The 26,908-nt window shown below is 40.7% G+C and overlaps 2 protein-coding genes across 3 annotated transcripts in view; one reads left to right on the top strand and one right to left on the bottom strand.

Annotated features, from left to right (window-relative positions):
- LOC131231889 (actin-related protein 9) overlaps positions 1-24,274 on the bottom strand; it is a 99,052-nt gene extending 74,778 nt beyond the window's left edge. Inside the window, exons 1-5 of one of the 2 annotated variants that reach the window (XM_058228239.1) lie at positions 24,218-24,274; positions 24,046-24,118; positions 4,764-4,891; positions 4,604-4,633; positions 4,426-4,488 (exon numbers count right to left, since the gene is read on the bottom strand). In XM_058228239.1, coding sequence (XP_058084222.1) covers positions 4,426-4,488; positions 4,604-4,633; positions 4,764-4,891; positions 24,046-24,118; positions 24,218-24,220 — 297 coding nt within the window. In that variant the 5' untranslated portion in view covers positions 24,221-24,274. Of the gene's footprint in view, positions 1-4,425; positions 4,489-4,603; positions 4,664-4,763; positions 4,892-24,045; positions 24,119-24,217 lie in introns of both variants that reach the window. The other variant, XM_058228238.1, reaches the window with a different exon arrangement.
- LOC131231891 (uncharacterized) lies at positions 15,809-17,490 on the top strand. The gene is made up of 3 exons (XM_058228243.1): positions 15,809-17,044; positions 17,140-17,270; positions 17,350-17,490. The coding sequence occupies exons 1-3, from the start codon at positions 16,093-16,095 to the stop codon at positions 17,473-17,475; spliced, it is 1,209 nt and encodes a 402-aa protein (XP_058084226.1). The 5' UTR covers positions 15,809-16,092; the 3' UTR covers positions 17,476-17,490.
- Positions 24,275-26,908: the final 2,634 nt, after the last annotated feature.

The raw sequence follows: 26,908 nt of genomic DNA, 5'->3' as shown, positions 1-26,908 counted from the left end.
TGACCAGCCTTTATAGCAAGTCTTCTTTGACTTCAACAACAAGTGATGATGAAGACCTACGTGCCTTATCGGAATTTCATACATAGGATAACATTTTCGAAAATGCCATCTCATCTTCTGCTTATTCATAATCATCTACAGTCAAAGCATCAAGTTTCACCTCTTTTACAACAATGGATTTGTAACCATGAATTGCCAGAACATTAATTATGACTTAATTCATCCCTCTCAATTAGTGTATATTGGCCACGGTGTTGTGGTTATCACTATTGGCCTTCGATTTGTATACTTTAGTAGTCGCTAAGCAGGTAAAAGGGTGTCAATCTTCATGGAGTTTTTTAGAATGATCGTAAAAGTATCCAACTCCATGGCGATTGAGTCATTTGTATTCGTCGATCCATCTACCCTTTCCATCGAGCCATTCATCAACTGATGTTTTGATTCAATTGGAACTTTTTTTATCCAACCGTTAATACATCAATTGATGCTTTCATGAATCCATCAAAAAATACAATAGTAGATTTCTCTTAGTATGATGTCATATTTTATGCATGTCTAGAGCAATTAAATACTCATCGCTATATGGTTATGGCCAATGATTTCGCATAATTATTGGACGCAATGAGCCACTAATAGGCTAATCACGAGCTCAATCAATGTCTGTTGCCAAAAATCTTATTGCACTTCACATCCTTAGTCAACCGAGCAAATGCTGCTTGCATCTTCCCTTGAAGACTTGATCCCCGCCATAGCCACTACTTGATTCCCCAGAGCATTGTCTGTAGGATTGTTGTCAACCAATCTACTATTGAAAGTCATCGACCCAAGAGAAGGCATTGCTCTAACCGACTAATGTAACGAGTGCATTATGCAAAGGGAAGGAAAATATCACCATCTTCTTCCTCTACGATAATCCTTAAATTCGCAAGGGAAAGAAAAACTCCAATACTCAAATAAACTTGATAATTCTCCATCTATAATACAATTGATAGTGACTTATATAAGCCTTAGACTAGTAGTTTTTCCGAAATAGTAAACTTTCTAAAAGTAGTAAAGACGTCTAAATTGACTCAAACTCTAGTAGATGACTAAAATAAGAACTTTAAGTTATAACTAAACTCTTCAAACCCTAAAACACCCTAAAATAGTAAAACCATAACTTACTAAAAATAGTACGTTTTAACTTCAAACACAAATTTAACCTCTTAAAACAACCATATTTTGCAAAATTGATCGACGGCCAATGGCAATTTGCCATTAGCTACTATGTGCGACTCATTGATAGCTTTCCAATGACATAATACATGTGCGATTCCGATAACCAATCACAAAGTTATAGTTGCAAAAAGCTACAATTAGGCCTTCTTTTTTTAACCTTAACTCAGCCCTTAAGGCCGGTTTTTTTTTTTCAATCTTGGCTCTCCATAAAGTCAGCCACAACGTATCCTACATCAAGTGAGTATCAATCATTTCGATGTTGGAATTTAGAAGAAAGTTAGCAAAAGAGGACAATGTTGACTACATGAGGGAGGACATTGTTAACTACATGAGTATGACGGAGAGGTCGTCTTCTTACATTTCTTTTTATGGCTTTAAGAATAGTTGGAGATAGAGCCCCAAGGGAAAAGGAGCTTTCTACGTGTAGTCATTGTACACCCTTCTATTTGGTGGGAGAGGTTCCTCAGCAACCTCCCTCGTAGCGCATAATATTCTCGGGTCCCCCCTTGGGTGGCCTTTGTGTGGTTAGTGGAGAGAGAAAAGATTCTCACTATCAATCATGCTAAGTAGAAGCATGATTTTTCCTAACATTTGCATCCTTTGCCTTCGGGATTAAGAGAAAGTGAATCACCTTTTCATTCAATGTAGCTTGAAGATTTGGTGAGGGATCAATGGATCATGTCATGTGTGATTCAAGCTTTTTTCCAAGCCTAGAAAGGAGGATGATGCAGGACAATTAACCACTTGCTCTAAAAGCTCGAACTGTTAGAGCATGACAAATTAATCTTTTTATCTCATGGCTCGGGCCCCACATCTCATGGGTTGGGACCTCGGCTGAACCCCCCTCGTGGGCCCCAAATCACATGGGCCGCCCACCCCGAGTGTGTCCCCGCATCCCACAGGCTACCCCACTCGAGCCCAGTGTGAAATGCGCATTAATCACCACCGATGAGGAGTCTCGAACACGAGACCTCCCCCGTGGGCTTCAAATCACATGGGTCACCCACCCCGAGTGTGTCCCCACATCCCACTGGCTACCCTAAATCCTATGGCATCGGTCTTTGTTATCCAATTTTTGGTCATTGTGGAAGGAGAGAAACAATAGAACTTTTATAATGTTGTTAATTCAAATGATGTTGTATTTCAAATCACTAGGAATGGAGTGGTGAGTTGGGCATCAGGTCAAAGGAATTTGGTGGATGTAATGGGGGATTGAGTTTGTTGGGGGTGAGGGCTGATGTTGTTTGTCCTTAGATGACCCCTCATGCTGCATTTGTTTTGTTTTCGCCTTTGGCATCTTCTTTTATCTTTAATAATATCATAAACCTTTCCAAAAATAACAATAACAATAACAACAACAAGCAACAGCTGCTATACTACAAAATTTTCTAGAAGCTATGATTGTACTATCCCTTAAGCTGAGAATGCTGAACCCATCTTTCCGTTTGATAATTGACAAAAACTTATTAAACTAAAAGAAACAAGCACAACTCAAATAAGCAAGAATGAATCAATGACACACATACTTGTGATACACTCTCTAGCTATTTTATTAGCAATTCATTAGCTTCCATGCCCACATGTCAAACTTTGATCCTTATTTATTTTTATTTTTTTTAAATGCCCTAAATGATGGAGGATCTCCATGGTTTGGTATCCATTGAAGGTCGGGGCAGAGTTGTGAGTTGGGCTTTGGGTCTCAAAAAATTTTGCAGGTTGCGGCAAAGAGCAAATTGTAAAAAGACGGGTTAGATGATCTCTCATCGTCCCATCCTTCCCTTTTCCTTAGCCCTTTGATTCCTTTTGTTTTCCTACTCCAACAAAAATAATATTTACCATTCAAATAATAATAACAAGCAGCTACACTGCAATAATTTCTATGGATTCATTCAACCTGAGAATGTCAAACCCATCTTTTCCTTTGATAATTGACAAAAAATTCTTCATCATCATCATCAAAGCTTTATCCCAATTAATTGGGGGTCGGCTACATGAATCTTGTTCTGCCATTTCACTCTATCAAGGGTCAAACCTTCAGTCAGACCATAGATCATCAAGTCTTTTCTTCCTACCTCCATCCACGTCCTTTTGGGCCTTTCCCTTGCCCTCTTAGAGCCTTCAATTTGTACCAACTCATACCTTCTAACCGGCGCAGTTCTTGGTCTCCATTGCACATGACCAAACCATCGAAGTCTACTTTCCTTCATCTTATTTGCTATTTGTACAACTTCTAGTTCCCTCAAATTTTGTCCTTCCTCATCTTGCCACTCATCCACCTCAACATCCTTGTTTCAACTACACTCATCCTATGAACACGTTGTTCTTTACTTGCCCAACATGTTGTCCCATAAAGCATTATCCTACAAATTTTCCCTTCCAGTTCGAATGGTACACAACGATCACATAAAACATAATTAACAAAAAGTTATTAAACTAAAGCAAACAAGCACAAATCACATAAGTAGGAACAGATTCACTATACAAATACTTGAGAGACACTAGCTAATCAATAGGGCAATTCAATTAGCTTTCCTAGCTATATGCCAAAATGCAACCCTTATTTTAGAAACGAGACACCCTCAATGATAAAGGAGGATCTCAACGGTTTGGTATCCATTGGCAACACCCATTCAAACATGGCACAGGGGTTCCCTTCTACCACTAGGTTCCTGGATAAATTATATTATAAGACCATATCTCTCCCCACCGTCTCTTCTGGCTTGTCCAAATCTTGAATGCTCCCCAGACTGAAGAAAGTCTAAGCGACGGTTCAGCTAATCAATCACCCATTCGAAGAGGTGGTTAACAGAAGCATATGTATGTGAGTGTTTATCAGTGTATGCATACAAGTTTATGCTTTCATTATTTCCATATGCTGAGCAATTCTATTCTTCTTATGTTTTTTCACATCATCATGGGGTCCATATGAGGGTAGACTGTGAAATGGGGCACATTATCACGGACACTAGCGCTGTGACATTGTTACACTAAAAGACCATAACATAATCTTATCACCAGGAACCAACATTCATAGTGAGCAAAATGTTGTAGTTTCAATCCCACGAATATGCAACATTAATTCAAACAATAGCCATCATAGTAATATAAGAGTCAGCTCTAGTTCCATGCAACATCATAACACTAATCCATACACTAAATGAAGGTTATGGTTCAGATTAAGATTGAAAGAGGAAAACCTTCATGTACCTTGCGAGGGTAAGAGTTCACAGTGTCTTCATCCAGAAAGGGAATCTTCAACAAGGATGCAATCTGAAATTGGTAGCTAAGGCAATCAATAAAGACTACTTCTAGAAGAGAGATGACAAAGATGCAGTAGAAGGTTGAAATTTTCAGATGCAAAACCAACGTAAGAGCATCCGCTTACAATATCATAAGCCTTCTCACGCTCCGAGTGCTGAGAGGGTGTAATTTGAGAATTAAGCAACTGAAAATATAATAATAATAATAAAGAGCATTAACAATCTGAAATCATCAATGTAAAAGGCCAGCTCCATTCATGAGATGAGGTGATTTCAACATATTACTTGATCTTGCAAAGTCCTCTTTGGCCCTTGATACCCCTCATTCCATGCTCTCATATACCAAGCAATACACTGAGGGACAACAAAAGGAGCATGTTGATGAGCGAGACCAATTCGAATGTTTGCAGAACCTGAGACATGCAAAAAACGTGTTGAATAAACAAATGAGAACCTCCATTAACAAATAATGTCCAGAATATTTAAATAAACAATGAAGAAAAACAGAAGAAATGTTGAATACAGGATTTCCATATTTTTCTAGAAATTGAGGAAAATAAATAGTTTCAATATATCTGTTTAATCATAAAATCATTAAAAATGGTTTTATAAATCTTCAAAAAAAAAAATTTGCTTGATCATTTTGACAATCTCCCTAGACAAATAAATTGTCCACAAGAATTTTGCAACAGCGTTTCGCTATTTTAGACAAAATTTAAGGGTGCATTTGGTTGGAACAAATATCATGATATTTCATGATGTTTTTGCACCAAATTAGACTGATTAATCATGAAATATCATGAAATTTCCTGATATTTGGTGCAACAAATGCCCCATAAGTAAGACAAACATTTTCCATTTAACATATATTTGTCTAATCATAGAACTGTTATGAAAAATGGCTTGACGATTTTGCTTCCTTCAATTAATTAATCGGAACCTACCGATATAAAAGAAAAAAGGTAAGGAGACCAGTTCAATACTCAGGGCAACTACCTAACACTGTAGTCAGTGGTATCTCCCCCATGAATAGGGTGACCCTCAGCTATTGGAACAATCAAACTGGTGGACCCTACTATTGACAGATGACAGTGCAAAAGTCCAGGCCCATCAGTATCACTGTCCTAATCATCCTATAAATGGACCTCTGTGCATGTAACATAAAGGCCTTTTTCATTTCAACCATCCAATTCTCAGACCATAACTGCTAAATGGAATATGGAAGGCACTGAAACCGTAATTAATTGAAGACATCGCACAGTGTTGATTGAATGCACACCAAAGTTAAACAGTTACAATTCTCCAAGGATGGGCCACAAATTTTGCTGCAAACTAGTTTGTATAACCTAAGTAACAAGTTGGATGGTAAATAAACATTACATTGAACCCTAGGAGGTTTTTAATGGTAGGTGTCAGACCCACCGTTTTCTCGTTGGTCCACGGATCTTTGGATTTAACTCGTTCTTTGGATATTGCCCTAAAATGATCTCTCCAAATGGATGGAAGGTGTGGATGCAAAACATACATCATGGTGGGGCCCACGGAACTTGCCGACGTCACTTCAGTAGCTAGTCTCGCGACTCAACCTGTGAGTATAGTCAATCCGTCAGTAGCTAATCCCCTCCCGGACGCGAGAGAAATTTCGTTTTTACGAAATTCTCTCTTCTCCGGAAAATCACAATCAATCTCATCTTCCGTAAAAAACTTTCCAGAAATTTATCTTTTTCTTTTTCAAATCCAAACCGAAATCTCCGTAAATCTCGGTGAAATCAAGTTCGCTTTCAAATCTCTTTCTTTGAAGAAAAGAAAAGGGTTTTTTAAAAGGGTTTTCTTATCTCGGATAATTCAGAGCTATCAACAGCGATTTGCCACTAAATCTAGCCGAAATCCACTTCCGTGGGTAGATCGGGAGAAAAAGAAGGTAAGAGATCTTTTTTGCATATATTTTTTGTATTTATTTCAATTTTTTTTCAATAATAAGGAGAACGATAGCTATTTTTTCGATAAAATCGAAAATATCGCCGATATTTCGTCGATATTTGGAAGAGAAACGAAAACTTGGGGTTTCGGTATCGCCGGTTCAGCGACACCGTCGCCGATATTATCGATTTCTCGTCGACAATTCAAACACTGGGTGCAACAAATGCCCCATAAGTAAGACAAACATTTTCCATTTAACACATATTTGTCTAATCATAGAACTGTTATGAAAAATGGCTTGACGATTTTGCTTCCTTCAATTAATTAATCGGAACCTACCGATATAAAAGAAAAAAGGTAAGGAGACCAGTTCAATACTCAGGGCAACTACCTAACACTGTAGTCAGTGGTATCTCCCCCATGAATAGGGTGACCCTCAGCTATTGGAACAATCAAACTGGTGGACCCTACTATTGACAGATGACAGTGCAAAAGTCCAGGCCCATCAGTATCACTGTCCTAATCATCCTATAAATGGACCTTTGCACATCTAACATAAAGGCCTTTTTCATTCTCAGACCATAGAAGGACAGCCAGATTGTCCGGTCAGTGGAAATCTTTGTGCCGTGGGCCATCTGCGGGGGAGCATACCAAAGTAAACAGTTACAATTTCCAAGGATGGGCCACACAGGCCTGCCAACTACAATTCCAAGTTTTCTGCCTTCTTCTAAATAGAAAATACCAGGAGAGGGGTCAAAGAGTCGGGTAATCATCGAGACTGCACAAAATTGCACTCGGCATGGTCATTTGCCGTAAGCGGAGCACCATCCATAATCAAAACCATTCATCCAGTCGAACCAACATGGCCCATCAAGGCAAGATTACTATGGGAGCATGCAGTGGGTGCCACCTTGGCTTCAAATGGATGTTAAAACCAAACAGTCCAACCTTGCATACTCCATAATCAGAAGTCCAACAAGAAGTGGACAATCATGGATGTCCAGCCAGTGCAATTTTCTGCAGAGTGAGCCATCCACGAAGAGGACCACCAAATGAACCCTTCCCATCCCCAGGTGGGCTCCATCATGTACCATGGAGGCACTGTTGATAGATGTCTTAAATCTGTAATTCATTTGTCTATCAATGACAAGTTCGATGCCATCAAGTAGGCTTCGATGTCATCGAAGTCGGCTCGATGCCATCGAGATTTTCTGGAATAAATCGATTTGGTTGTTGGACACTTTGGTGCCCTTTTTCGATGGCATCGAAGGCTTGATCGATGTCATCGGTAATATCCGGATTTTCATGTTTGGTCGCTAAAACGTTTTGGTATTAGTTTGATGCCATCGAAGTGGCTTCGATGTCATCGAAGGATAAGCTTCAATGTCATCGAAGTGTGTTTGATGTCATCGAACGATTTCGCGTAAATTTTTGCAAATTTGCGAATTTGCAGGATTTGTTTCCGATTTTGATTGGGATTCTACTAGAGGCTATATTTTGGGTGTAAACGGGATTGGGAGGTATCTAAGGCTTTCTAATTCGTTCCTAGGGTTTCAAAGGCTTGTAAGGGGAGATTCGAGGCTTGTTCAAATCGGGTATTCTCTCTATCTCTTGTACTTTCTGCTTTCATAGTGCTTTACGTCACTTTGTGCCGTGGTTTTTTTTTCCCGTTAGGGTTTTTCCACGTTAAATTCGGAACGTTTGCATTGTGCTTGCTTGGTGTGATTGGATTACTTCACTTTATTCATCTCTATGTGCTTCCACGGTCCCCCAACAAGTCATATCAGAGCAAATGTTGGGGCGTGGGCTTGAATCTAAAAGTAAGGATGACTGCCAATCCTAAGTTTGATGTTAAGAAATACTCTGGGAAAAATAATTTTGAATTATGGAAAGTCAAGATGATTGGCATATTGATTAGGGCTGAAAGTCGGGCGAGTTGGGTCAAGTTGGTGCTCAACCCTAACCCAACCCAAGGTTCCTATACCTCAACCCTAACCCAACCCAAGCCCATCCCAAGCGGGCTCGGTCGGGTTGATCGGGTTGGTCGGGTGTATATGTGCTAATATTTTCGTTATTACATTAGTTTATTATATTTCAATATAAGACTTATTTTTTGTATTTATGATTTTATTAATTATATATGTGATTATTCATCATAAAGAACTTCATTTTTTTCTTTAAAAAAACAAGCTAAAATATAGGACAACTACTCATTTAAAAGTCATGTAGCATAGCACGCAATCTATTTGGGAGAGAGAAATCCGGCATATTCTGTTAGCTTGAGTCCTTGGAAATGACGTTGACAAATGAGACCCGACATCACTAGTGTGCCTTCGACACAAACGATCCACACTCAATTATAATTTATAAGTAACTTATATATTGATCGGGTTCGGGTTGGGTCGGGCAACCCAAGACCTCAACCCAAGCCCAACCCAAGTTTTATCGGGTTGGTGTTTGTATAGCCCAAGCTTGAGATCGGACACGATATATCCTACCCAAGCCCAACCCAATGTCGGGTTGGTCACGGGTCAGTCGGGTTGAACCCGCCCAACTTTCAGCCCTAATATTAATTCAGCAAGGATTGGATGAGGTCCTTGAGATGTGATCGGAATCTATAGAAGAAGATGAATGGAAGAAACTGGATAAGAAAGCGAAATCCTCAATCCAATTGTGCTTAACGGATGAGGTTCTTTACAATGTCTTGAGAGAGAAAACCGCAGCGGATTTGTGGGCGAAGTTAGAAGACATCTACGCAAAGAAGTCCCTTGAAAATCGCCTATACTTGAAGCTGCAATTGTTCAACTTCAATATGACAGAGGGAGGAGATGTTGAGGCTCACGTTAGCAATTTTAACAAGATGATCTGCAAATTGCTGAATGTGGAGGTAGTGGTCAACAATGAAGATCAAGCGTTTATCTTGTTAAATTCACTCTGTGCTTTGTATGAATCTTTTAAAGACTCCTTGTGCACCGGTAACACAACCCTTAGTGCAGATACCGTCATCTCAGCCCTTCAAAGAAAGACGATGAGAAAAAAAAAAACGGTAACATGGGGGCCTCCACTGATGCATTGTTTACGAGAGGTCGGAATTCTGAGCAGAACACATGATCTTCCCGATCAAGATCCAAATCCAAAGGCAATGGCAAGGGCAAGTTAAAGTGCTAAAATTGTGGCATGACAGGGCACATGAAAAAGGATTGTACAAATCCTAAAGCAAAGAAAGATAACTCAAAGGCTTCTTCCAGGGAGGCCAACATTGCCACATCTGATGAAGAAATAAATGGAAGTGATGTGTTGTTATGATCGGACACTTATACGATGATCGTAAGGACGAGTGGATTTTGGACACAGGGGCTTCATATCACATGATTCCTCATCGGAGTTGGTTCGCCAGCTACAGGGAATGCGATGGTGGATAGGTATTTATAGACAATGATAATGCTTGTGATGTTGTGGTTGTTGGTACTGTCCGTATCAAGATGTTTGATGGAATAGAGCGTACCTTGACTGAGGTGAGGCACGTTCCTGCTATGAAGAAAAGTTTAATATCTCTTGGTGCACTTGAAGCAATTAGGTGCAAGTTCACCGGTTTTAATAGTGTCATTAAGGTATCTAAAGGGCCGCTCGTAATTATAAGAGCACAGAAGCACTGTAATCTTTACAGATTGATCAGAAGCACTTCAACAGGTGTAACTGCAACTGTGGTAGCGGATTCCACGCCTACACGTATATGGCATGCACATCTGGGCCACATGAGCGAGCGAGGCATGAAGGAACTTTCTGACCAATGCTTAATTTCAAGTTTTAAAAGCTTTTATTTAAATATATGCGAGCATTGTATATATATATATATATATATATATATATATATAGTAAACAATCTAAGTTATCTTTTAAATCTGAAAAACATGTATGTAAGGAAGTGCTTGATTATGTGCATTCTGATGTATGGGAGTCGTCGCCCATGGTTTCCGTTGGAGAGTCGTTATGGTTTGTCACATTCATTGACGACTATTTCCGGAAAGTTTGCATTTATTTTATGAAACATAAATCCGAGGTTTTCACCAATTTCAAACAATGGAAGGCTATGGTAGAAAAACAGACAAGGCAAAAGGTGAAAGTTTTAAGAACCGATAACGGTAGTGAAATTACTTCCACTAAATTTAATCAATATTGCAAGGATGAAGGGATCATTAGGCACAATACAGTACGTCACACACCTGGGCAAAATGGTGTGGCCGAGCGGATGAATCAGACTCTCTTGGAGAGGGCCCAATGCATGATTAGTAATGTTGGGTTAGGCAAAGACCTATAGACTGACTTGTTATTTGGTGAATCACTCTCCTTCTACGACGATTGATTGTAAGATTCTAAAGGAAATATGGAGTGGCCATAAGATTGATTATTCAAATTTGCGTATATTTGGCTGTGAAGCTTACTCTCATATACCGTTGATTGAGAGAGATAAGCTAGACCAAAGAGCCAAAAAATACATCTTTGTTAGCAATGGTGGTGGTGTGAAAGCCTATAGGTTGTATGACTAGGTCACACGGAAGATCATCATTAATAGGGACGTCATATTCAACGAAGGCTCCCTATTCCGCAAGAATGATCAGGGGAGCAAAAGGAATCGGAAAGGTTGGCCGTGGACGTTCAAATTGACACGTGATACTCAGGCTGAGACAAATATGCAGACCATGGTGTGTCATAAAGGCCGTTACAGGGCCATAAAGGCTGTTACGTAAAGGTAACAGTGGCAACCGCTACATGTTACGGGGTCATAACAGCCGTAACAGATGTTATGGAAAAAAAATGACCCATAATTGCCGTTAACGGCATGTTACATCCCCTATAAAGGCCATAATAGCCCCGTAATGATCTATTATGGGACATATGTTTTTCATACTTTTTAATCAACATTACGGGGCAGATACAGGTTTTTCAGGAGTTTTTTCAATAAATAAAAAAGAAAGACTGTAACGGCCTTTACGGGGCCGTAATAGTCGTTATGCCCCATATTGTAAAAGTAACGGTGGTGGCTATTACGGCCACCGTTACCGTTACAAAACACATTGGCGCAGACAGAGGTACAAGAAGAGGTGGAGCAGCCACCTGTGAGAAGGAATCCGCCACGAGAACATAGGTTACCAGCGAGATACAAGGAAGACTCTAATTTCACATGTGCCCTTATTACAGATGAGAGGAATCCGTCTACTCTTTAGGAGGCTCTTGATGAGCTTGATGCAGAAAAGTGGAAGACGGCAATGGACGATGAGATGGACTTTGATGAGGACATCATGCGCACGCGCGCCCGCACGCCGCCCACACGCCCATGCACACCACCCCCCTTCCGCACGTACATAGGAAAGACCCCACCATCAATCTGGCTCGACGACAACATCCAAGGAGGGCCTCCTAGTTAGAAGACGAAGTTTTGATTCAAAAGAGTGGGCCCGATAGTCAAGAAAAGCCCATCATGGGATCAGTGTTCGCAATATTGATATTATCGGTATCGTAGCCCAGTGATACGAAACCCACAATATTTCCATCGGAAGTCTAAAAAATTCCGCAATTTCAGTTATCGCACGATATATCGGCCGATATCATGCAATATGTCGCAGATTTCGTGCGATATCTGCGATATCCTCATGATGCACTCACGAGCTCGCCCAGGATTTGTTGACAGACTCACGGGTTCATTTGTAGAGGACTCACAAGTCCACTGTAGCCAACAACCCGCAATGACGATAAGAAGGGGTTACTTGTTTACTAGAAAATCAAAAAAGAAGAAGAAGAAGAAGAAAGAGGAAAAATCGGAGAGTACCTGTGGCCATAGCGATCGGAGATTCGAAGGTGGGTCATTCCATCGATTGACGGAGGTAAGTTCGATTTCCCTCCTTCTACCGATTTTCTTCTATATTTTCTTCAAAATAAGATATCTCGGAGATTCCAACGAGAAATCGGGCCGGATTGAATGTGATTAAGGAACCCTATTCCTTCCACTTCCAGAACCCTCGCCGAAATCTCGCTTCCGAAACCCTCGCGGCCTTGTTTCATTTCGAAAAAGTTGTGTTGCGTTTGCAACGGAGGGACGCGGATTAGGTTTTGAAGAGAAATCGGATTGGGTACAGTACGCTCTTTTCGTGCCGAGTAAACTCTGTTGGGCCCACTGTAAATGTTTGTGGTTTATCCACACCGTCCATCCATTTTTCCAGATCAGTTTAGGGGTTGATAAAAAATTTGAAGCTTATCCAGAGCTCAAGTGGACCATACCACAGGAAACAATGGAAATAATTATTTCCACCGTTGAAACCTTTCTAGGCCGATATATCAGGTTTATTTGTCATCCAAACGGTTCATAAGATCACGTAAACATGGATGAACGGAAAAAACAAATATAATGTTGATCCAAAACTTTTATGAGCCCCAAGAATTTTTCAACGGTAAACATTCAATTCACACTATTTCCTGTGGTGTGGTCCATTTTAGCCCTATATACGCTTAGGTTTCGATCTAAGGACCTAAAATTATCTGGTAAAAAGGTTGGACGAATTGGATAAAATACATAACACTGGACCCCACATAGTTTACTCACTACGCTTATCGTACTGAGTTACTCGGTACGCAATCCGCTTCTATTTGAAGAAATCTTATTGTACTAAGTAAACTCTGTTGGGCCCACCTTGATTGTATGTGGTCTATCCACACCGTCCATCCGTTTTTAAGGATCATTTTAGTCATTGATCCCAAAATTGAAGCATATCCAAACCTCAAGTGGACTATACCACAGGAAAGAGTGGAAGTATTGATGTCCACCGTTGATACCTTTCTAAGGCCCCTAGTGATGTTTATTTGTTATCCAAGATATTCATAAGATCACACAAACAGGGATCTTCCACTTGAGAATGGAAATCAAAAATATCAGCTTGATCTAAAGCTTCTGTGGCCCTCAAGAACTTTACAACGGTAGAATTTCAATTCACACTATTTCCGGTGGTGTGTTCCACTTGCGATTTGGATATGCATCATTTTTGGGGATAGAGCCCTGAAATTATCTGGTAAAATGGATGGACGGGGTGGATAAAATGTATATATATGATGGTGGGCCCCATAGAGTTTACTCCGTACACTAGGGGCACTGAGTTACTCGTTACGCAATCCGCTGCCGTTGTTGACTAACGGACATGCCACTGGACGGAGATTGCGTCCTCCCCGCCCGGGCTCTGTGGGGCTCAAAGTGATGTAAATATTTTATCCACGCCGTTCATCGCTTTTATCAAATAATTTTAATGTATAAGGCAAAAACTGAAGCAGATCCACAGCTCCAGTGGACCACATCAAAGGAACCTGTAGTGATAATGATTCTCACTGTTAAAACCTTTCTAAGGGCCACCATGATGTCTTTTTACCATCCAACCTATTAATAATGTCATACAGACGTGGATAAAGTACCTGACTGAAATATCAGCTTGATCCGAAACTTCTCCAGCTCCTAAGAAGTTTTTAATGGTGGAAGTTAAATCCTCACTTTGTGGTCCACTTAAGCCCTGTACCTGTCTCATTTTTTATGCAATATATTAAAATGATCTCAGAAAAATTATGAACGGTGTGAATAAAACACTTGCATCACTTTAGGCCCCATAGAGCCCTGCCCAGACGGTAATCCGTCCGGGCGGGGGTAGGACGCAATCTGCGTCCCACGCCACTGAAGTGACATCACCAAGTTATATGGGTCCCACAATAATATGTGTCGTATCCACACCATACATTCATTTGGAATGATTATTTTAAAGCATGACACAAACAATGAGTTAGATCTAAATCTGTAGTGGACCCCACCATAGAAAAAAAGTGGAGAGAGTGACGCACACCGTTGAAACCTTCTTAAGGTTCACTGTGATGTTTTTTTTGAGATCCAACCCGTTGAAAAGTTAAATAATATTTTAAATAAGGGAAAACACAAATATCATCTTAATCAAAAACTCTTGTGGCCCTTAGAAGTTTTAAATGATAGGCGTCACTCTTTCCACTGTTTTCTATGGTGGGGTCCACTCGAGATCTGTATCTAACTCATTCTTTAGGTCATGCCCTAAAATGATCTCTTCAAATGGATGGACGGTGTGGATTCAAAAAATACATCATGGTGGGATCTACCATGCAGATCATCTCGCCAGTGACTCAAGGTCTATCAGGTGGGCCATATGACGTGGACGAAAGATGATGGCCACTCACAAGCTTGCACATTGGTTAAGTAGTCCTGTAGCTCATCAAGTAGTTCTGATCTTCTGATGAATGGGCCATGTCCATTTCAACCATCTGAATGGATAGTAAATGCGTATGGATCAAAAGATCCAAAGACAGTGGTGCAGATTTATCATTCAGCCCAGAAACAGTGCATCCAAGGGTCCACATTTAATGGGAGCCAAATCAGATGGCCAGGATGATCAATGGGAGAGATTTTTCAGGCTATTTCCCATCCAAGCTAGAGCCCACCACATGAACGGTTTGGATCACCATGTACCATCATCTACTGGGCCAAATATATATTGCATGACAGATGATCGGCCTGGATATAAAAAGTAATATTAAGGTGGGCCGCACATGGATTCTTGAAGTAGTTTTCAGTTGAAAATTATAATATTATTCTTTTATATAAACATCTCATCCACCCTATGACGTGGCCTTTGTCATTTTCATTATTTTTTTTTTTCAATTTAAAGATATGAGCTTCTTGCCTCCAGAAAAATACGTGAAACATGTGATAACCAACATAGACCATGTGATTGTCAATAAGTAACATGAAATATGGCCCACCTGTATAATATGGAAACTTGGTGAACAAGCTTTCATGAAATGTCATGATGGGCATACACAACATAATATTCTTTTACAGATAAAATGTCGGGAGGTAGAGGAGGGAGATAACCAGATAAAGGGTGGCAATATGGCCGGCCCACTCCCGATAATTGATTTGGGAGTATATGTAATTTATGTGGCCATGTATCAAGGAGTGGGGGGGTAACCCGCTTGAAGGAGCATTTAGTGGGAGGGTATCACAATGTTGTGGATTGCCTTAAGTGCCCACAGGATGTGCGAGAAAAGATGAGGGCCATATTGAAGAAAAAAAAAATGTGAAGACAAAAAATGAATGACATGCACGGGGCAGGGAGATTAGGGAGGAGTTGGGGCAACCACCATATGTAGGTAAGGAGGATGTAGTGGATCTCAATGGCGATGATGATCCTGAATATAGACGCGCAGTTCAAGAGTCCATGCAGGATCAGTGGGAGAGGGATCAGGATAGGAGGTGGGACACGAGTAAGCCCAAATTTGAGGGGTCTATCCATGAGCGTGGTGGGGGGAGTGGAGCAGGGGGGGAGTGTGGCAGGGAGTAGTGGAGCAGGGGGGAGAATGGCAGGGGGTAGTGGAGCAGGTGAGAGTGTTAGGGGTGGACCAGGGGAGGGTAGTAAGCGGGGAGGATTATGGGGCATGGCCAGGAGTAGTAGCGTGCGGGTGCCGGATCTACCTTCAGATCCGAGGATGTACAAAGAGGCAGGAGGGACACAAAAGAAAATAAAGGAGACGTTTAGTGGAGGGGATGTGAGGAAGAAAGTTAGAAAATTTTATAGCAAAGTTTTTTATATAAGATAAAATCCCTGCGAATGCTGCCGCAAGCACGCACTTTAAAAATATGATAAGTGAAGTGCAGCGTGGGGGTGAGGGTGTGCAGCCGCCCACGGCCTTCAAGATCATGGGAAAGTATTTGGATGATGAACATGCAAAGATGAAGACATACGTCGATTCATATAAGCAGTCATGGGAGATGTACGGTTGCACCATCATGTGTGATAGTTGGACCGGTCCGACAAAAATGTCAGTTATAAATTTTATGGTCTATTGCAGGGAACAGGCGGTGTTCCTAAAGTCTATAGATGCGAGTAATAAAATTAAAGATGGTGACTACATCTACAAACTAATGCACAACGTCATGCGAGATGTTGGGAGGAGAAACATTGTGCAGTTTGTTACAGACAATGGGAGTGCATTTGTCAAGGCGGGGAAGGATATTCAGGCGAATTATCATATGTATTGGACCCCCTGCGCAGCCCATTGCATCGATCTCATGCTGGAGGCAATCGGGGATAGGCCGTCGGTGAAGACCGTTATTACTAATGCACGGCTCATCACAAACTTCATATACAACCACACCTGGTTATTAGCCGCGATGCGCGAGAGGTATGGTGGGGATATAGTGGGCCCCGGGGCGACACGATTCGCCACAAATTATATCGCCTTAAGTGGTCTCCTCAAACACAGACAGGGGTTACAGGAGCTTTTCGCCTCTCATGATTACGAAGAATGGAAAAAGAGGTTGACAAAAGTAACCTGGAGAATCGAGGAGCCGGTGCTGAGAAATGAATTCTGGGATCGCATGCGTAACATGCTAGGTATTCTAGAGCCCATTTCTATAGTATTGAGGATGGTGGACAATGAGACAAATCCAACGATGGGGTCGCTGTATCCGTCCATACAGCTGAGGAAAGAGGCCATGGTGGCTAAAGCTCCCAACGCTTATAAGTGGGTGCATGCAATAATACACGACCGCTGGGAAAAGACACTTTCTCACCCGCTACATCAGGCTGGTAAGTGATGGGGACATAGTACTTAATTTACTTTTTTTTATACTATATGCAATAATAAGCGAGGGTTGTACTGATGTGTAGATGTTGGTTTTCAGCGTATTTCCTGAATCACAAATACCATTACAGCCGGAAACTCTATGAAGATAATTCATTAAAGAGGGTTGTACATGAGGTGTACGATCACTTATACCTCGATTGTACGAGGAAAGGCACCTTTGTTATTGAGGTAAATATGTTCCGCACTTATCTTCATCTTAACCATTTCATACTTATCCTGGTTATTACTTATTATACGCCATCAACAGATTGTTAGATTCCGCGACGCGGTTGGAACGTTTGGGTGCCACCCTGCGGTGATGTCAAGGAACACCATGATGGCATGTGAGTTAAATGCGATAAACGTAAATTTCATATTATTTTGGAAAATCTAAAATAATGAACCAAATTTATGATATACAGGCGAATGGTGGTCCATGTATGGAACTGACTGCGAGGTTTTACAGCAACTAAGTTGTCTGTGTGCTTGCACAAATGATGTCCTCGTCACCTTGTGAAAGGAATTGGAGTACATTATCCCTCATCCACACAAGTAAACGTAATAGAATAGGATATAAGAAGCTTCAGAAGCTAGTGTATTGTCACTACAATATGAAGTTACGAGAGAGGCTGCTCCGCGCAGAAAGTAGAAGAAATGCGCAGGACGACCCACTGGACCCGATGAGGGTCGGACAACATGCATATGTTAGGGATGAGGATGATGATCCAGTTTACTAGTGGATTAGGTCAGATGACTTGGATACCTCGGATGGACGACCAGAGCCACATGTTGCGGTGGAAGCAGAGACACAAGGGATTGATATTAATGCACGTGTGGAGCAACAGAGGTCTCCTAATGAGGCATTTGACTCATTGACGAGGAGTCCGGTGGGTAGCCCACGGCAGTCACTACCACGCGGGACACGTGGCGGGGAAACATTGTCTGACACCGAGACTGAGTCAGACAGTGATGCGGGGAATGGGTCCGATGATGGTGATGGCGGCGATAAGGGTGAAGATGACTGTAATGACAGTAAGGATGATGATGATGACGATGATGATGGAGGCGACGGGGATGATGGCGGCGCGGGTGGGGTCAGGATAAGAGGTCTCTTAGCCCTTTCACTGGAGAGGAGAATTCCGATCATTCCACGCAGGACCCTGACCATGGTTCTCGTCCAGGAGAACCACGACCCCATCTTGTTTACAATAAGATATACACGCATCAAAAGCTACTGCAGAAAAAGCAGACTCAAAAACTTTCAGATTTTTAGGAGGAGCTGCTGGCAAAATGTATGAGGGACACAAGCGTTCGTGACAGGCGAGGTGGCTCTAGATTTGGATCACGAACGAGGGAGGGGAGCTCGAGTTACAATCCACAACATGAATCCGGATCACAAACACATGAGAGTAGCTCGAGTTCTGTGCCACAGTATGGGCATGGATATGGACCTAGTAGATATGCGGCGAGTGACTCCAGCACTTATGGCACATCATTTTTTAACCATGGTCAGGAGTTCACTTCTGCATATGGGCAGAGATATAAGCAGCAGTATGGATATGGCCAACAATATGGATACCAAGGAGCTTCATATGTGCCCTTCCCAGATCCATATCAATTACAGACTGTGACGATTACGCAGTACCCACGGATGGGCGTATTGATTCAGTTCGGTGAGGATGAGTACCAGCGTTATGTCAGGGAGTATCTTAACTGGTACCACTCTACTATGACCTGGGCACAACATTATTGATTTGCAGAGCAGCAGTACTATTCTCAGCCCCGTCGAGATGGAGACGATGATTACGAGCCACCGTGCAACTCTATGTGGGTCTAGGCCACAACCAATCCCACCATTGATATGTATATTTTTCAATTTTTACTTCTTATTTTGCTTTTCAATGAATTGATTGTATTTTCATACATGACTTTGATATATTTATAAATATCATGCATTCAATTTAAATATAGTTGCATTAGTTCAGTTAAACAACGCATAGCTTAAGACCCTATACAAAGGAAATTTATTATGTGCATTTTTTTTTGAGATCTTATGATTTAAAAGTGTGTATTAAGGGCTTTTTTAACAATCCCCAAAGTTTCATTAAAAAATTCAACCATTTTCCCAATGTTTCCCTATGTTTCCCAAAAAATGCAATAACTTATGCAATACAAACGATATATCCCATGTGATAACCAATACGTATTTGTATCCCAAGGGTGCGATACATGGTGCGATACCGACAATGTTGTCAAATCGCATATGCCATTGTATGCGATCAGCATATGCTATTCGCATATGCGATCGCACAATCACATATGCCATGGCATATTTTTTATAAAAAAAAAAATTAAAAATGAAAAAAAAAATTAAAATTGAAAAAAATCTTTAAAAAATAGGAAAAACTTGCCTAATTAGTACACATGATTGGATTGAGTTATTTTACTTATTTCATTATAGTTTGAGTGTTTCATTAAGTTATATATTTAATTACTTATATTATATTATATATATTTTAACAAAACAATCAAGCTACATTAAAAGAGAACTAATTATTATAAACTTCGAGCAAAGAAATTTTACTGATAAATGGATAACTTGAAACAACTTACAAGTTATAACTTACAACTTAATTTACAAAAAGTAAGCACAACTTATAAAATACAATAAATAAACATATTTGAAGTAATTGTAGAGAGATTAGAGTAAGAGAGAGTAATAGATTTAGAGCTTTGAAGTAGAGAATAGTGAAAATAGAGGGGATATGAGTGCCTATTTATAGGCAAAAGTTCTCCAAATAGAAAAAAAAAAAAAAAAATTGCTTCCACTCTAATTATTAGGAAATATGCGATCGCATATGCAGTATGCGATCGCATACTCGCATATGCGATTGCATATTTATCGCATATAAAAGTATGTCATGGCATACTTGCCAGGATCGCATTCGATCCACAGTATGCGCATATGCGATCGCATTTAACAACAATGGATACCGATATTTCGAACATTACATGGGATCTCATGATCGTGGCCCACTAGTCGGATTAATTTCATATTTTAGGTTTTGCTTATTTATATTATTTAGAACAACATGAACGCTTTAGATTTCTTTGATTGATTTTTATTTTAATTTACTTCATCGCCTAGTAATAGGTTGCGCACATGGCGCGAGTTTTGGGGTATAGGGTTTTCCCTATAAATAAGCACCCCTTGTAGTTCTCTTGATTCATTCAAGTTTAATAAGAATTCCTACAAGTTTTTTTCTACTCTCTAAGTTTCTGAGTTGTGGAAAAATTCAAGTGGGTGCGAAGCCTTCCCTTTTCGAATGGCTAAATTCAAGTGGGTGCGAAGCCCTCCCTTTTCAAAAGGCTAACTATCGTTGTGCGAAGCCACATTTATCTCAATCCGCCCCTCCATCTTATTTCATCCATCCTTCAATCATCTTTGCCTCAAATTCATTTGTTTTGCAGCTGTTTGCCTTTCTACAGCCAGTTTCCAGAATCTGGCCCTGCAGGAAGGCTGAAACTTCAACGGAGCACCACGCCTCAACCGTACGTCGGATCGCCATCAAATTTGGAGGGTTTGGAGGCCCCCCTGGCTGACCAAGGCCAAGAAGCCCCTTTTGGGATTCGGGCCTCCACACGTGCAGCTCCCTACCGCGCACGTGCGCCAGCACCTTGCCCCGCTGCCCGCAAGTGGGATTTGTTCCAAGTTCAGGATTTCCTTCTCTTTTCCTTTTTCTTACCTAGTTTCATAACCCCATTCCTAGTTTGCATTATCCATAATTTGTTTCCCCTTTTTTCTCATCCTAGGGTTCCTCGAATTGAAATTGGGGAATCTCTTGGATTAGGGACTAATTACTATGCATGTGTGGCTGGAATCTATTTCCCTTTGAGTATTGTTTGGCTTATAATTTTTATTGTTACAGCCCTAGCCTGTGTAAGCCTGGACCCGCATAGATTCCCCTTAATTGAATGTTTGGTAGGATATGGAATTTGTGTTGTTGTTTTTGAACTAATGTGATCTTAAGCCTGAATTCTTGCACATTATATTTGAATTTCATGTCCTGCATCAGACTCCTCATACACGAATGAGACATGGGAGCTGGTGGAGCTTCCAGTGGGCCGAAAAGGGATCGGGTGCAAGTGGATCTTAAAAAAGAAACAGGATATATTGGTAGTGAAGGGTTACGCTCAGAGAGAAAGAATCGACTTCACAGAAATATTCACACCAGTTGTAAAGCAAGTATCTATCATATTCGTGCTGACACTGATTACCCAATACGATCTCGAGCTGGAACAGATGGACGTAAAGACTGCATTCCTGCACGGGGAGTTGGAAGAGCATATCTACATAAAGCAACCAGAGGGCTACGAAATACAAGGGGTAGAAAACTAGGTTTGCAAGTTAATGAGGTCGCCTGAAACAGTCGTCTAGGCAGTGGTATAAAAAATTTGATTCTTTAATGTTGAGTTAGAAATTTACTAAGAGTGAATACGATCACTGTCTATTACAAGATACTAAGTGATAGCAAGTTCATCATCCTGGTATCGTATGTTGATGATATGTTGATTGTCAGTCATAACATGTCTGAAATCGATGTACTGAAGACTCAGTTATCAAGCACATTCGAGATGAAAGATTTGGGAGCTGCAAAGAGAATTCTCGGCATAGATATTAATAGAGATAGGACGAAGAGCAAACTTTGATTATCACTGGCAAAATACCTTGAAAAAGTGTTGATCAAGTATAGGATGGACAAGGCAAAGCCGGTTAACATACCCCACGTGGCTCACTTCAAGCTTTCCTCAGAACACTGTCCTAAATTAAATGAGGAAAAGCATGATATGTCTTGTGTGCCTTATTCGAATGTTGCTGACAGTTTAATGTATGCAATGATCTGTACGAGACCGGATATTTCACAGGCAATTGGTGTTGCGAGCAGATACATGTCAAACCCCGGGAAGCAACACTGGGAAGTGGTGAAATGGCTACTTCGATACATTCAAGGTACGAAAGACTACGTCTTAACTATTGAGAAAACAAGGGCCAAGTTAGTTGAGTATGTAGATTCAGATTACACGGGCAGTATTGATTCCAGAAAGTCGACTTCAGTGGAAGCGGGTGAAGCAATTAGTTGGATATCGAAGCTTCAGTCAGTGATGGCTCTTTCCATAACCGAAGTTGAGTATATGGCAGTGGCGGAAGTATTCAAAGAAGGTGTTTGGTTGAGAGGAATGATAAATCAGTTAGGGCTTCAACAGGAGGCCATGCCGGTTAATTGTGAAAGCGAGAGTGCTATCAATTTGGCTAAAAACTCTATTCATCATTCACATACTAAACACATTGATGTTCATCACCATTTTATCCAACAGGTGCTTGAAGAAGGAGGCATGACTCTATAGAAGATTCGCCTGAGCGTAAATTCGGCGGACATGCTCACCAAAGTAGTTCCTACAGAGAAGTTCAAGTTCTGTGCAACTTCTCTGGGCTTGGCGAATGCGTAAAATGAGGACAGAATGTGCACGAGAAGCGATGATGGAGTTATGATGCAAGGCAGGATTAGAGAATGACAAAAAAAGCTATGAAGGACAGCGATTGAAGACATGGTGAAGATTGTTGATAGATGTCTTAAATCTGTAATTTATCTGTTTGTCAATAACAGGTTCGATGTCATCGAAGTCGGCTCGATGCCATTGAGATTTTCTGGCATAAATCGATTTGGTTGCTGGACACTTTGGTGCCCTTTTTCAATACCATCGAATACCGTTCGATGTCATCGAAGGTTGTTCGATGCAATCGAAGGCCTAATCAATGTCATCAGTAATATCCGGATTTTCATGTTTGGTCGCTAGAACGTTTTGGTATTAGTTCAATGCCATCAAAGTGGCTTCGATGTCATCGAAGGATAAGTTTCGATATCATCGAACGATTTCGCACATATTTGCGAATTTGCAGGATTTGTTTCCAATTTTGATTGGGATTCTCCTAGAGGCTATATATTTGGGTGTAATTGGGATTGGGAGGTATCTAAGGCTTTCTAATTCGTTCTTAGGGTTTCAAGGGCTTGTAAAGGGAGATTCGAGGCTTGTTCGAATCGGGTATTCTCTCCATCTCTTGTAATTTCTGCTTTCATAGTGCTTTCTATCGCTTTGTGCCGTGGTTTTTTTCCCATAAGCATTTTTCTACATTAAATTCGGAGCGTTTGCGTTGTGCTTGCTTGGCATGATTGGATTACTTCACTTGATTCATCTCTCTGTGCTTTTGCGGTCCGCCAACAGGCACATGGAGTATGAATACTAATTCAGCCCTCAGAGAAGAAGAAATATTATTCTAATGCTCAACAATCAGGGAATATCCACAGTTCATTCAAGTTTTCCAACTTGCACAGGTGGGACTGATGGTTCAGCGATCCAGACCATTGATATGATGGCCATCAGCATGGATGCCTAATGCACCAAAAGTATCCTAATTTGGCTGATCGTAGTTATCAAATCGTTCACCTTTATTCAATTCCAAGTGGACCACTACAGTATTCTCTTTCCAAACCATCCAATTTCCAGTCACAGGTTGACAATTAGGTTTTCCAATCTAGGAGTTATTTGGTCCACGAAACATCCACATTGGGTCCCATCATATAAACAGTCAGGATCACTAAACCATGGCCCCCATTTGTACAAACTGAAAACTTGAGCAAACTGCACTAAGCCTCACATTGAGTAGTCTAGGGGCAACTCAAAGAAAGTCTCCGGAGCACTGCTTCAGCCTCCGATCATTATCTCAGTAAAAATAATTTCTTGCTTCTAATTTCTGGGCATCCAATCTCCTTTTTAAGTATCTTTTCACTAAAACTGCTGAATTAGAAGCTTGAAATGGCCGATTGTGGAAGAAATCGTAGAAAACCTAGGAAATTATTGAGAGATGACTGAGAAATAAAGAGGTTAGGGTTAGGGCTTTCCTTACCTGGATTTATGACGACGAGATTCGAGCCTCGCTCGGCAATGAGCTGCGAAGGAACAACGGTTTTGAGGTAATCCTGCAGAGAGAGAGAGAGAGAGAGAGAGAGAGAGAGAGAGAATTAGAATGAATGGAGAACAGAGATGAGGAAGGGGTGAAAAGGCGTGCTTCTGCTCACCATTGCGAACACAAACAGGCGAGAGAGAAGGAGAGAGAGTCCATGGTGGGGCTTTTATACGTACCGGGTGGACACAGACTACGGGAAGCGGATTCGGACAGGTTGGGGTAACACCGAGTTCGGCCAGGCCGCGACCGTTGGGCCCACCTTGATGTATGTGTTGTATATCCACGCCGTCCATACGTTTTTTCAGCTCATTTTAGTTCATGAGCCCAAAAATAGAGTAGGTCTGTCTCGAGTGGACCACACCATAAAAAAAATGATAATTGAACGTCTACCATTAAAAACTTCTTATGGCCCACCCTAATGTTTATTAGCCATCCTGTGGATTAGTTGACACAGTGTAACCTGGATGAGGGAAAACACAAATAACAGTTTGCTCCAAAACTTTCGTAGCCCACCAAAAAATTTTAATTCTCAATCACCATAGTTCCTGTGGTCCACCTGGCATCTGAATCTACTTCATTGTTAGGTCCATGATCTGGAAGGAGTTGGAAAAACCGATGGATGGCATTGATGTACAACACATGTCGAGGTGGGACTGTCTATCATGACTTTGACCAAACTCGGTGCCCTAGGGCAGGACTTAGGAGTGGGAAGCAAGGATACATGCCAACATGGCATATGCGTGCAACATCTTGACTGGGACTGTCAGGCAGGCATCAGATTACATGTGTCTCGGATGCGAATACGGATCCTCTGTTTGCGTCAAGATGAAAATTTGTGGTTGTTGTAATGTAATTGGACCGTGTGATTGTAGAATGTATTGTATTTGCGCCACTGACTGAGATGGACCATTCACTGTACAGCAAAGGAGGAAAAAGGTAGGAAAGTCGTTGTTTTGGCAAACAGAGGATCCGGGCTCAGGGACACGCTTGCATGTTGAACTTGCCCTGTCGGATTATTAGTTTTTCGTTGTTCATTTGTTCACATTCACGTGCAACACTTATTAAGAATAGAATCTGACTACTTCATGTTGCTGTATTGGAAATAACGTGAAAAAAGTGAAGGGGAAGATAACCGTCTTCTTTGAATGATTAAAACCTTGAAAATAAAAGATGAGTTATTAAATCCATGAAAAATATAAGATAGAATATTTAAATATTTTATTGAATGACGTTTAATATATTTTTCTCAGTTACACCCTTAATAAAGAAATAATAATAATATTGTAATTTGTAGTTATCAAAAATTACAAAATTTTAACTCTTATGAAAGTCTTAATTCAACTATAATGGATGTTACCTAAAAATAGTAAGTTTTTTTTCGAAAATAAAAAATCATAAATTAAACATCATTCAATAAAATATTAATGAGTCTCTAAAAAAGATGAAAATCTAAAACTTTAAAAGTAATGAGATGTGATAAAAATCAAAGTTACTAAAAATAGTAAAATTCCACTAAAATCCTGATTTTGACCCTCAAGATGAACATTTTCATAGAATAGACTTACGTGACCTACTAAGTGGGTTGGTTAACCCTAGATGGCTTGTTACAGTAAAGATTGATAAGTTGTATGTCCCGTAAAGATACCTACATCAAAAGTTATGGACGATTTATGATTTACACTTCAAAAGACAATTTCTCCCCATTCGGAATGAATTTCTTCAAACCGAACGCTCCTCAGCCCCAGTTACGCCATGCCCTATGCAAGATCGGACTTGGATATTACGGATTACTTCCGCTCTCGTTTGGCCTTCTTTTAATCCAGTCATGCTAAGAATGTATTTGTATCACGTCATACATCAGTCCTCTCCACTTGAAAAGAACTTATCCTCAAATTATTCAATAGACTTTGCTCATGATATTCATACAAGTCTGCTATAATGAAATTTAGTGACATCTCTAAGCCTATGGGATATGCTGATACCCTTGGATGCCGCGTAGAGTCTTTTCCAATATATTTTGTTGGGTTGCCCCTTTGCATCGGCCCCTCGCCGAAACACATGTGGGACAGGGCCATTAGCAAATTTCACAAGTACCTCGCTTCTTGGAAATGCCGGTATTTGTCCCTTGGTCGGAGGCTGACCCTGATTAAAACCGCTCTTTCTAGTCTCCCTCTATACTTTATGTCGCTGTTCTCTTGTACAGGGTCAGTTATTAAGTGCATTGACAAAATTAGAAAGGACTTTTTATGGTTTGGTAAGGAGAATCAAGGGAAGTTCCATTTGCTCGAATGGAAAGAAGTGTACAAAGTGTTCAGAGAAGGAGGCGCAAACGTCAAGAATCTGAAGCTCATGAATTTAGCGTTGTTGGGAAAATGGACCTCGAGATTTGCCTCCGAAAAGAAGCCTTGTGGAGTTCAATAGCTAAGGGTAAGTATGGGGTGTCCTAGGGAGGTTGGTGGCCTAAACAATCTTCCTATTATAAGGCTTCCTACATATGGAGGGGTATTCTAAAAGCGAAAGACCCTATCTGTTCCAACAACAATTATGTGTTGGGAAACGGTGCTACTATAAGGTTTTGGGAAGACATTTGGTACGGGGAAAAAGCTCTCAAGTCTCTATTCCCTCAAATATACAGGCTTGCTCTAGATAGAAATATTCTTATCAACAGGTGTTGCTATTCCATGCCCGATCACCCTGTTTGGGGCATCAAATGTACTAGAAATCTAAATCAAAGTGAAATTGACAAATATATGGAGCTTCAGAAGTGTATCTCTAAATTAAAGATTATCAGTTCTCAGCCTAA

Source organism: Magnolia sinica, chromosome 17, assembly GCF_029962835.1.
Source record: "Magnolia sinica isolate HGM2019 chromosome 17, MsV1, whole genome shotgun sequence".
Taxonomy (NCBI): Eukaryota; Viridiplantae; Streptophyta; class Magnoliopsida; order Magnoliales; family Magnoliaceae; genus Magnolia; species Magnolia sinica.
Note: the sequence above shows the minus strand (reverse complement) of the source record. Positions and strands in the feature narration are given on the sequence as shown.